The sequence below is a fragment of the Octopus bimaculoides genome, chromosome 14 (assembly GCF_046866305.1).
Source record: "Octopus bimaculoides isolate indiv1 chromosome 14, ASM4686630v1, whole genome shotgun sequence".
Taxonomy (NCBI): Eukaryota; Metazoa; Mollusca; class Cephalopoda; order Octopoda; family Octopodidae; genus Octopus; species Octopus bimaculoides.
The window spans coordinates 18,514,036-18,527,460 of record NC_142941.1 but is presented as its reverse complement, the minus strand read 5'-3'; the positions used below and the strand labels follow the sequence as shown (position 1 = coordinate 18,527,460).

Below are 13,425 nucleotides of genomic sequence, written 5' to 3'. Positions count from 1 at the left end.
GTGTGATGCTAAAACACCTTCAGCCTTTTTGGTGATTTTATAAATGTGATTCATCCAACACAGATCATTGTTAATAATGCCTAGGTTGCATTTACCACCAGACCTCTTAAGGTTGGTGTTCTGGGGGCAATAGATCAATTCAAGGATTTTCCTTACAAAATGTCTAATAATAATAGTCCACTTTTCTACAACCAGCTTTAGTTAACCGCTCAATGATTTATTTCTGCATTGTGTCCAGTAAAAGAGTAATAAATAAATAAATATATATATATACATATTTATATACATACATACATATATGGGACTGAACCCGGAACCATGTGGTTGGTAAGCAAGCTACTTACCACACAGCCACTCCTGTGTATGTATATGGAGATGTCCTCCTGGGGCTAAAAGCAACAGTAACATCCACCTCTAGGGGTCAGCCACACTTAAGTGGCAATATATTTCACTTTATCGTGCAGTTACTGTTAATACTTCATTTAGAGAATTAACATTGCTTATATATATATATATATATATATATATATATATATATATACATACACACACACACACACACACACACACACACATATATATACAACCTGCACAGATAATTTGTGTACAGTGATGAAATATTTCTACCATACATTAGCTCACTCCTACCATCAAATCAGTATTGGTTGTACAATTGCACAGTGTACCACATAAAGCCAGATCTACCACTAGGTAAACTAGGCGACTGCTTAGGGTAGCAACATGTAAGGGTAGGCAAAATCTGGGGATGTTTTGGGAGGTGCTGACTTAGGAGAGAGAGAGAGAGAGAGAGAGAGAGAGAGAGAGAGAGTTTAAGGAATTTATTATTATAATGTGATAATTTTGTCATTATAACAAAAATATTCACTTATCAAATCATCAGCCATTAGTAAGTAAAGTTTGATGAAGATTTCAGTTACATTTGCAATTCCGAAATAACAATGTTCCCTGTCAGGCTTTGGTCTGTGATGCAGCCCAGTCATTTGAAAATTACTGCCCGGTTTAATTTGAGGCCCCCCAGAAAATAATTGAATTTTAAAATTTAACATAATATGTGTATATTTTTACAATCATTGTTAAAATATTCAAAAGAATGTGTAATATACTTAACAGTTGTAATAAAATGTATAACGGTGAGTTGGTTTGCTGGCAAGTTGACTCTATCCCTATATGATATATATATATATATATATATATATATATATATATATATATATAAGAATAATAATAAATGGAGCAAAACGCGTATAATCAATAAGTTCCTTTAATTCCTACATATGTTTCAAAATATATGTGCACTCTACTCCAAAGAAGTAAGAGGTGCTGGAAATGCACATAAATTCATCGTCAGGGAACCATATTACAAATGCAAGACATGCGCTAAATGCTCAGCATTTCCAGCACCTCTTACTTCTTTGGAGTAGAGTGCACATATATTTTGAAACATATGTAGGAATTAAAGGAACTTATTGATTATATGCGTTTTGCTCCATTTATTATTATTCTTCATATCTACTCAAAATACATAACTTTAACATGGTATTTCTACCTATTAACCGGGTATGATATCCCAGTTTTTGTGTGATTTTTGCTACCCTGGTAACAATTAACATATTTACATTATCAAAGTTTTTTCAACCAAGATAATATCAATATATACATAAATTATATATATATATATATATATATATATATATATATATATATATATATATATATATATATATATATATATATATATATATATATATATATTAGTAATGTACCAATGTCTCTGCAAAAAAATAAAAATCAGCATCGGTCAGGCATTGGCAAAATTTTTATGTACACAGTGGCTTTTTGTGGAGAATTTTTTCTCAGGAATTAAATCATGGAGGAGCCAGGGAGGTTTTTAAAAAGAAGTTTTTTTCCACAGGCATATTCCAATGGGATTTTTAGCTCCTTTTTCACTTAATATCAATCATATGATTGATAATTATTTAATAAATATTTATATTAAATTCTTATATAATGTTTGCTTCAAGAAACCATTCAAATTCTATGAGTAAGACCTGTCATATTTGTTTGAGTAATATACTCAATTATATTGAACTTCACTTAAACTGTTTTTGTAATCTATCTAATAAAATAGAGTTGTGTATGAATTTGATTTTCATGCCAAAATGGCTGCATGAAGTGCCTCCATATTTGGCATGTGTAAATGATTTCATTGCAGAAAAATAATAGGGTATTCAGTTTATTTTTTTCTTAAAAATTAATAATATTGCCTTATGTATATGATCCACTTCTTTCAAAAGGTTTTTCAATATCAACTTCCGATATGGATGTAGCAATGGAGAATTGTTCGTTTTCATTTGCAAATTCTCTCACTTTCTCTTTGAATGTTTTCATTTCAAGTTTTAATACACTATTTGCAAACAACTACGATAACTTACTGAAAGAAGTAACAACCTTGGGAGGAGCCTTTTTGATAAAAAATATAAAAAAAATAATTGTAAATATTTTCAGAGGAAAAAGAGTACGATTCAAGGGAGATTTGGCTGTTGTTTCTTGCACATCCCAAACCACCCTCCATTTTCACACTAGCATCTATTTATTGAAAAGCGTCAATACATTACGGAGATGTACTTGCATGGCAAGTGACTTGATCTGAGATCGTGAGCTGAAACAAAAACAATTGCAGTGTGGAAGATATTTGTAATGTTTTAACAACGCATAAAAACTGTTAGTTTCACTTCATATAAATTTCATTTGTATCAAAATATTTTTGTCACTTTGAAACTGCAACCTGTTCACTAACAAAGCTTGGCCAAGTTTTGTCAATGACAAATATCTTCCATGCTGCAATTGTCACCAATACATTTGACAGTGAGAAAGAAATGATAATCATAATTCATTCTGTTTAAAAGGTATTTGTATTAAATTTCATTAAAAGCTGTACATTTTCCTGAAAGTTATGAGGGAAAAAAGTTGGATCATGTGAATTTTCCAAAACTCCTCTCCCCACCCTCTCAGAAAAATTCTTTCCCATAAATCCCTAGATAGTCTGCATCCACAGCATCTAAACTGTATTTGTTGAAAATTTTGTTAAAAAGTATATATTTTTCTAGAAGTTATGAGGTAACAGTCAGGTGGGGGTACACATCTGTAGTTATGCAGCTATATCTATGTATGTATATATCTATCTAACGAGATTTCCAAGTTTAGTTTTGTAACTTCATTTATTCTTTGGTATAATATTCTTTTTGAAATTAACATTACTACCAAAAAATTTCAGTCAAAAGATTTAACCATAGACTCTGCACTATGTTATTGATTGCAGAAGTGATAAAAAATTTGAAGGAGTACTCTTTGATGCTTGTGAGGTAGCTGATGAGTTTGGTATGTGTGCAAAATTTGAAGCAAAGCCAGTGTGCATTAGAAGGGAAAAATGAACCTATCCAGGCTAGTAAACAAAGCTACAAAATAAATTTTTATTTTGCAATACTGGATACATCAATTAACTCAGTTTCAGAATGCTTTGAACAACTGAAACAGATAAATTCCATCTTCGGCTTTCTGTAAGATATAAATCTTTGCAATATAAAACTTCTCATCAAGTAATGGAATTTTGCATAAAACTTGAGTCTACCCTACAGGCTGGAGAGTCAAAGGATATTGATGCTAAAGGTTTGTCTAATGAACTGAATGTCATATCAAGAAGACTTGAAAAATTCTATGGTCCTCTGAACGTGCTTGGGCTACTTCGTGAGCAGCAACAAAGAGAAAGCTTTCCAAATTTGTACATCACTCTCAGAATCTTGCTAACCCTACCAGTAAGTGTTGCAAGCAGAGAGTGTAGCTTTTCAAAACTTAAATTAATAAAGACATATCTAAGAACTTCAATGGCCCAAGAGAGGCTCACCAGACTAGCTACGATTTCCATAGAACATGAAATTTGTAGAAAACTTCCACTCCAAGAGCTTGTAAAAGATTTTGCAAGACAGAAAGCTCACAAAATTAGCTTTTAAGTACCAAGAGTAAAGAACAATAGTATTTAAATATTTCAACAACCAATAATAAAAAAACAACACCTTTGAGTTAAATCAAATCAAAGAGGGGAGAATACAAACATATTTATCATATTTGCTCACATCCAATTAGTAAAATATCAAATTTTCAACACTTCATGTTTATTAATTATTATATATTTTTTCATTAATTTTTAAGAAATAAATTTTAAAATTTTCCTTTACAAGTGACTTCAAATAGCTCCTGTGTTTATTCATATTTCTAAAAACTTCCTTGGTGGGCTCCCTTCGCTTACCATCCCCCCACCCTGTGGAGGGGGTGGGGCTTTAAAATTTGATTCACCTAGGGCATCAGTTACCCTAGGACCAGCCCTGGTACCACACATAGATATCAGAGTGATCACAGAGTGACATGAAATTGTTTTGCTCAAGAACACAATGCACCATCCGGTTTGGGAATTGAAACCATGATCTAGTGATTGCAAGTGCAACAGCCAAACCACTTGGCTACATGTCATTGTACACATACACACATGTATATGTAGTATACACACACTCACACACACATATATATATCCACCAATATTTATCTTGCTTGAATATATATGTGCATTTCAGCTATGACATAGCATTTCTTGTCAAGGTTGAAAAAAAACAAAGCAAATCAAAGAAAAACTGAAATAATTAATGCATCATATCAGTAATTACCTCAATCTATTCCAATGCTAATTCTAATCATATTTCTGCCTAATTCTAATCATATTTTTCTTTGATTACCAACATTGTCTAAATAGACAAAGACAATTAGGATAAGAAATTTGCAGAATTTATATGGCTTTTTGTTTTTGTATTCTGTACAATATACTTGAGCCTAATACTAAAAGAAGCCTCAAAGCAGTTTTAATATACACATAAAAACTGTGTTAGATGAAAGCATGCATACATATACTGAACTTTGGTGCAGCTATGTTTTAGAAGAGATATCATATAACATGAAATTGCACTAATTACTTGCTGTTGTTCCTTAGTAGGACATTGGCTGTGAAACCCATCTGTGTAAGTACCACAACCTGATAGCTGTGGCCATTACGAGAAAATGCATGTTTAGATATTAACCTTCCTTCGTAACAGGTTTTGTGCATAGTGAAGGTTTCAATATGCAGCTCATCTGTAACAGTTTACATTACATTCCTGACTATTAGGATGTTTCGTTTTTATGTTCATAGTTAGATTAGAAATACATTACAGAGGAAACATGATATATATATATATATATATATATATATATATAGATAGATAGATTGATCTATGTGTATATGAATGTACACATATATATATATATATATATATATATACACATACACACATGCACACACATATATATATACATATATACACACACACATAAATATACATTTATATATGCATACACACACACACGTATGTATGTATGTATATATATATATATATATATATAGAATATATATATATATATATAATATATACAATCATACATGTGTACACTCATACCTATGTGTATGAAGTGCTTCATTAATATAAGTGTTTGTGAAAATCATTATAGAGTTGGGTTTTGGTTTTGTATTTTTGTATTTAATCTGAAACCAACATGAATTACTTGATACCATTATAAACTGTTGTGTTGACTGACAGTTTCTGAACAGTGAACAGATTCTCTTATTCGCATTATACAAAGTAATGTGAATTCTCAAATTACTTACATGAGAGAACATGCATAGCACTGTGAATGGACTGAATCTTTAACTGAAAACACAACCGATGTTACCATGTGTCTCTTTGTGTGGACATTGTGCATTAATTGTAAATGAATATCAGCATCACACAAGTTGTATCATTTAATTTATAAGCTTCTGTGTGACAGAATGTTCAGACAAAGGGGAAAATATTGGTTTTAAATTTTGGCACAAGGTAGCAAGTTTGGAGGATGGGGTAAGTCGATTACATTGACCCCCAGTACTCAACTGGTACTTATTTTATTGACCCTGAAAGGATTAACCCTTTCGTTACCAACCTGGATGAAATCAGCTCAGTAGTACAAATGTCTTGTTTTCATAAGTTTTGAATTTATGTTCCTAACACTAGCTTAACCCATTACCTCCCATAATTCTATTAACAGGAATTTTTTTTTCTGAAACTTTGATTTCTAGCATTAAACAGCTTTAGAAACATACTGGAATGATCAAAATAACATTTCAAAATAACATTTCAAAATAACATTTCAAAGTAACATTTTAAATAGAAATAAGCGAGATATTGGGTGAAAAATTAGCAAACCTCATTTGAATATCAGAGAAATATACCTAGTAGATATAGCAAAAAGGTTAGATATGTGTAAATATTGACAGATAATTACGAAATTTGTAATTATTAAGCGATCTCATATGAGATCACTGGTAGGTAATGGGTTAATGATAACTAAGTTATTTTACTAAATTCCCTGTTATATTTAAAATAATTGAAAGAAACACAGAACATCTCAAAATTAATATGATAACAATAGGGTTAAAGGCAAAGTCATCCCTGGCGACATTTGAGCTTAAAATGCAAAGACAGACAAAACACCACTAAGCATTTTGCCTGGTGTGCTAATGATTCTGCCACCTTACCACTTTGACAAAGGGTTATTACTTTGCTTGGAAACAGGTAAGGTAGGTAGGACATAGGAACATCATCCAACCCCAGAAAGTCTGCCTCAAGCATGGAAATCTAGACATTAAAATAGTGTTGGTAGTGATCGTGGTGATGTTGTGTCTGAATATCTTTAGATGTGCCATTGTTGTTGCTTTTGGTTAGCTCAAAGTCAGCTCTGATCAAGCAGACTTCTCATCAAAAGCTTTTCAACGATGACCATCTCATCATAGTGTATTTTGGTTATGGACTACATTGTCCAATATGCTCACTTTTTTTCTCTTTTTCTCAGATGGCAGCATGTGATTTATGGGAGATTTAACTGCTATTTCTAGAATTGAGTTATTAATATGAAGTGACACAGTTTTTGACCGTTATCATTATATTTTGTAAAAGGATATTTTTTGAATGATTTTTTTCTCCCCAAGCTTCAGGCATGGCTGTGGTAAGAAGCTTGCCTCCCAACCACGTGGTTCTGTGTCTCATTCTTAGATGTGAATATAATCACAAACAAGATATGAACTAGAAGCCTATATTAATAAACTAAGAGTTGTAAAATTCACTAAACTACTGATTAGTTAGGAAAAGAGGTGCTTACTTTTTTTCAAGTTTTATATCACATTGATTACAAATTTTCAATAATCCAAGTAGATTACCCATGATTGGGTAATGGATAACCAGCTGAGAGCTTTTGTTTTGTAGCTTGTCATTGGTACTGCATTGTATCTGTGGCCAAGACATTCAACTAAGAACTGACCCAGTCTACTGAAATAAAAATAAATATTGCAGCTTAGGAACAATAGCTCACTGTAAGCAGTATGAAACTGAGGAGTTTAGAGTAAGATACAGTCTACTAAGATGATTTTTTTCCCAAGGCACACTACAGGAAGTGATATTGCTATAACTCAGTAGGTTAATGTGGAGTTTCTCATTGGAGGATTAAAAAGAGAGTAGAAGAATTGTCATGGTTAATAAAACTATAGCCAAGATTGTTGGAAAATGACTGGATGAGTGTGATTGCAAATACAATTGGCTGAAATGGGGTTACTCTGAAATATCTCTGGAGTACCTTTACTTGACTGGGTACATAGCTTTAAGATCAGAAAGTCTCTCCAGCTTGAATCACTACTTCTCTGCACTGTGAAGTCACAGCTCTGGTTTTATGGACATGTGATTAGAATGTCACAGGGGAGAATCGCAAGACAGATTCTTCAAGCTGAGCCAACCAGCAGGAGACCTAGGAGAAAGAGATGGTTGAACAATATCCAGAGTTTTGGTTGGCCATGCTTGGGAGTCTAACTGGAAAGTAATATGAGGGTTGATTCTGACAGGACCCTATGGAAGAGGCGCCTTAGGACTCTACCCCCATGACAGAAAAGATGGATGAATGGTTTTAAACCTTTTAAGCTTCCTCAATGCCGCCAAAGGATGGTCAGCCCTAAACAAATTGAATGTTGTCTGGAAATCAACCCTGTCAGACAACTTTTTTTCTGTGCAGCAGTAGAGTCAGTCCTTTTATATGGAGCAACAGCCTGGATGCTTACCAAAAAACTGGAATCCAAACTAGATGGAATTTAGACCTGAGTGTTAAGAGCAGTCTTAAACATATTTTGGAGAACTCATTGCATCAAGAAACAACTGTATGGAGATTTCCTGCCTGTTTCCACTGTTATAAGTGAAAAGTGATTGCACTTTGTGGGACATTGCTGGTGAGCTAAACATGAGCTGCAAGTGAACTACTACTATAGATGCCAAAGCATGACTATACTCAAGCAAGTCTTCAGAACATAACATATGTAGATAAACTCACCAGAGATACTGGATGCTCTCTCTGAAGACCTCGCTTAACTAATGCAGGACCAAGATGGATGGCATGTTTGGGTTGAAAATATTCAAGCAAGCTTGACCACATGATGATAAAGCTTTCCCAATATTGTGGCAAGGAAAGAAGAATTACATGGGTGCAAATTCTATTCTATCTACTCATTAATAAAGATTGGGAGGAGCACAAATTTCACTATTGCTGTTTTGATAGTTATTTGGTATTTGTTAGCTTGAAAATTTCTAAGTTAAAGGATTCAACACAAGCTTATAATATGTTGTTATATTCTATTGCAGCTGTATGCATATCCAGTTTTGGACAGTGACACCCAGCCATCCATACAAATTGATGTCTATTGCACTATTAATGGATTGGAGAAGGTATTTTCATTTTGTTTCTAAAGATTTTTTCAACTTTTTGTACAAATCCAGCAACTTTTTAGCAGGTAGGGTTTAGTTGATTGCAGTGTACTTGTTTTATCAATTCTGAAAGGTTGAAAGGCAAAGTTGACTTTCATGGAATTTGAACTCAGAATGTAATGAATTGAAAGAAATGCTGGTAAGCATTTTGTCCAACATGCTAACAATTCTGCCAGTTCACCACCTTCTAATAATGATTTCAAATTTTGCCACAAGGTCAGCAGTTTTGGGGGAAGGGGGTAAGTTGATATCATTGACTCTAGTGCCTGGCTGGTACTTATTTTAATAACCCTAAAGGGATGAAAGGCAAAGTCAAACTTGGCAGAATTAGAACTCAGAATGTAAAGACGAATGAAATGCCACTAAACATTTTGCCCCGGGATGGTAATGATTCTGTCAGCTTGCTACCTTCACCACCTTCTATGTTTGATATTAGTGTGTGCATATATGCATGCATATGTGTGTGTTGTACTGTGGTGATAAGCTACAAGGTAAGTCTACAATGCACTTCACTCCTCTCCAGTTTTCTGGCCAGTCAAAATTTGGAGAGGGATAGACTGCTGGGTTGACTGGTTCATCATATACTATATGAAGATGACACATTTGAAGGTGATAATTTTTTTAAGCACAGACATAGACATTCTGACAAAGAAAGATAACATAACTTCTGAGCTTGAACAATTAAAAAAACAAACTAATTTGCTTTTCTGACAGCCAGGTATACTGAGGCAATCTAGAATAAAAAAGTCTGCATATATAAAAAAAAAAAAAAGAGAAAAACCTGCAGGGGTTTTGAGCACATGAGCAAGTATTTAAGTACATTATCCACTTCTTGCATTTACAGTTTTAAATTATTATTTCAAAAGGCAGTAAGCTGGCAGAATTGTTAGCAATGCCTGACAAAATGTTTTGTGATATTTCATCCATTTTTACAAATTGAGTTCAATTGTTGAGGTCAGCTTTGCTTTTTATCTTTTTGGGGTTGATAATTGACTCCTTCCCCCACAGTTTCGGGCCATATGTTTATATTAGAAAGGTTTCTAATAATAATAATAATAATAATAATAATAATAATAATAATTTTTATTATTATTTTTATTATTATTATTATTATTATTATTATTAATACTATTATTTTTTCCCTTGATTGATTTGCATTTTTATTTCATCTTCCAGCTGGGTCTCAACCAGAGACCTAAGGCATATATATATTAGATGGAGAGAAACATCCTGAGAATGTGGGCAGTTGATGTCAACACAATTTTTTGAATCTCATAGATTCTTGGTTTCCCAGAGATCTAGTCAAAAAATTTGTCACTACCTTTCTTGATCATTCCTAAGGTCCCTATATTTCGACAGTTTTTCAGATTCTTTTGCTGAGATGTTTCTATCAATAGGCTTTCTCATATCAATTAACAGGCATGTTTTTGTCTTTGGTCTCTGATGACGATGTCTGATCCGCTATCATTGCATGTCTGTATGTATCCCATAATCCCATATGATGGTAACAGTCTCTCCCTCAGTAACTGGCTCTGGATGGTGTTTATGCCAGTTCTTAGGATGCGGGATATCATAATGACAGCATCTACTTCAGTGCAATTATTGGCCAACTTGATCATGCCTAGTTTTATATTCTGTAGGGGCAAGGACTGAGTGACCGGCAACAATGTAGTAAATACTCTTCAGTTTGTCATTGCAGAATCTACACTTTGTGTCTACCTCATTGTGTATGACATTAACTTGATAGTTCTGAGTGAGAAGACTCTGATCTTGTGCTGCTAGAATAAATCCTTCTGTCTTGGCTTTCAAACCAGCACTCTGCAGCCACTGATGAGTTCTTCTCATAACTACATAAGCTTCCCTAGTTTGTGTGGGCTATTGTCGTCCATGCAATGGTTTTTCTTGCCACAGTTTCGCTATTACCTTCAAGCTTTCCTGTTTGGCTTTTGTTTTGCACTTTTTTGCTGCCTTAGTAGTTAGTGTGTCCTCCTTATCATCATCATAATCAGGCAGGTTAATCTCTCTTCTGTATTTATATTGTATTTATATGCTTCTTTTGAGATTGTTTGCAATTTCTTAATCTGTTCATGTTGCCTTACAAGCTGTATCATCCAGTCAGTGTTACTTTGGACAAACACTTGGGGTCCTATCATGGTCATTTTATAGGATGTTTCAGGTTGGATTAGACCTCTACTGCCTTCCTTTCATGAGAGATAGAGCCTGTGGACGTCTGATTTTGGGTGGTGTATTCTGTGTAGGGTCAGCAGTTTCCTAGTCTTCATGTCCATACACTAGATTTCACTCAGATTCTAACTGATGGCATTAAGGCTATACTTGACAACTGGTACAGCCAGGGAGTTTATAGCTGCAATTCTATTCTGGAAGTTCAGCTTAGTATTCAGGACCATTCTGACACATCTATAATACTCTTTCCTGATCTTCTCTTTCATTGATCCTTGTTGAATCCCTTTCCTTTCGTGTATTTCAAGATACTTATAAAAACTTATTAAGACATCACACAGTATCCAATATCATGATGTTATTGATTGAAGATATTGTGTCTACTGGGGGTTTGTACTATCTGTCAAGTCACAACAAGGTCCTCAGACAGACAGTACTTTATGTAATGTGCATGCAGTTCTAAGTAATGCTGACTTTTGCAATACCTAGATTATAGGGTATTTCTAAAGTTTTCAGATGTTTCTTCAGGTTGGGTGGTATTGAACCCAGTGCTCTGATGACAACAGGGACAACCTTTATGTTTGACTTTCATAGCTGCCACATCCTGGTGATCTCAATTTTCAGGTCTCCAAATTTACCAGTCTTTTCTCTTTCTTTCATGATACGTTGATCCCCTGGCACTGCCATGTCGAATATTAGGCACTCTTGTTTGTCCCTCCTAAAGGTTACTATATCTGGCCTTCAGTGCTCTAACACCTTGTCTGCCTGGAAGTCAAAGTCACAGAGGATTTTTGCCTTCCCCTTTTTGTCCTTTACCTTTTTTGGTGTATGTTGGTATCGAGCACCCATTACCTTGTATCCATACTTCTGGCATAGTAGCCAGTGAAGGTTTTGGGCTACCTTGTCATGTCTACACTTGTACTCTTTCTGCACAAGGCTTTCACAAACACTAACAATGTAACTCACGCTTTCACCTGTCTTCCCACACATTCTGCAGAGGTCCATTGCACATGTGTGGTATATATCCCTTCCACTGAGTTGGTATTCAATGCCTTATTATTATTATTATTATTTTTATTATGATTATTATTATTAAGGCAGTGAGCTGGCAGAATCATTAGAATGCTGGGCAAAATGCTTAGCAGTTTTTTCCCATCTTTATGTCCTGATTTCAAATTCCATCGAGATTGACTTTGCCTTTCATCCTTTCAGGGTCGATGTAATCAACTTATCTCCTCCCCCAAAATGGCTGCCCTTGTGGAAAAATTTAGAACCATTATTATTATTATTATTATTATTATTATTATTATTATTATTATTATTGTTATTTCAGTAGTTGAGGATTGAGGCATTTTGTCAATTTCACTACTGATTCTATAAACAGATTAAATGAATGAAATACAATAGCTATGTAGAGCTAGGTAGACTTAGGTATCAAGAGAGTTTTGGTCAAAATTAGAATAGTTTGTCAATAGCAGTGGTTTTCAACTATTTTTGACCTATGAACCTCTATGATTCCTATTTTACTCAAGTGGACACTTATAGCCATTCAATATTTAAACAATCCTATTATATTCTTATTATTAAATATCATAAGAAATTGTATTAAAAAAATTGTGAAAATATTTTATATATTATAGAAGTAAAACCAATTTATTGCACATAAGTTTTAACAATGGAATTTTATGTGGACCACCAAGGGCCATATGACCCCAACTGAGAACCACTGGTCTATAGCATCTATAACACTGTCTAACATGATTTTTGTCCTTGGGTAGCAACTGTTATTTACTATTTGCTTACCCCTAGAATGTATGAAAAATGGTTAACATTTCCTTCAAACTTTGCTTTTATTACATTTATTCAAACCTCAAAGAATCCCTCTCAACACATGGCTATGATGCTTCCCCACTACTCCTGCTCATCATTGGAGATGCACATATTGTCAACCACTAAGGGACATGCTCAAGTGGTTAAGGTCAAACAACTGACAAGCAAATCTGTGGTATTAAGCAGAATATTTGCTATAATGATATTTCTGCTTCAGCAACTCAACACTGAATTTGTCTGAAATGTAATGGAAAATAGGTCAGTTTCAAAACATTGATGTCCAGGTGACAAAAGCAAAGTTTGAAGGGAATAGTAGTCCTTTCCTTTGATTTCTTAATAGAAGCAAATTGGATGTAACACTTACTGACCAAAGACAAAAAAAAAAGAATATTAAAATTTTGTTACACAGTGTAATCATTGATAGTTTTGTTCAGTAGATTTGTTAATGATGTTGGAGCTAAACAAAATTATAATGAAA

At 33.8% G+C, this 13,425-nt stretch overlaps 1 protein-coding gene across 4 annotated transcripts in view; it reads left to right on the top strand.

Annotated features, from left to right (window-relative positions):
* The window catches only part of LOC106877636 (enolase 4), a 230,540-nt gene that overhangs the window by 53,969 nt on the left and 163,146 nt on the right, over positions 1–13,425 (top strand). For all 4 annotated transcript variants that reach the window (XR_016244234.1, XM_089362469.1, XM_089362470.1 and 1 more), the window contains exon 4: positions 8,814–8,897. Coding sequence is in view for 3 of the 4 variants with exons in the window: in XM_089362469.1 (XP_089218595.1) it covers positions 8,814–8,897 (84 nt within the window). In the remaining variant the exon portion in view is untranslated. The remainder of the gene's footprint in view (positions 1–8,813; positions 8,898–13,425) is intronic.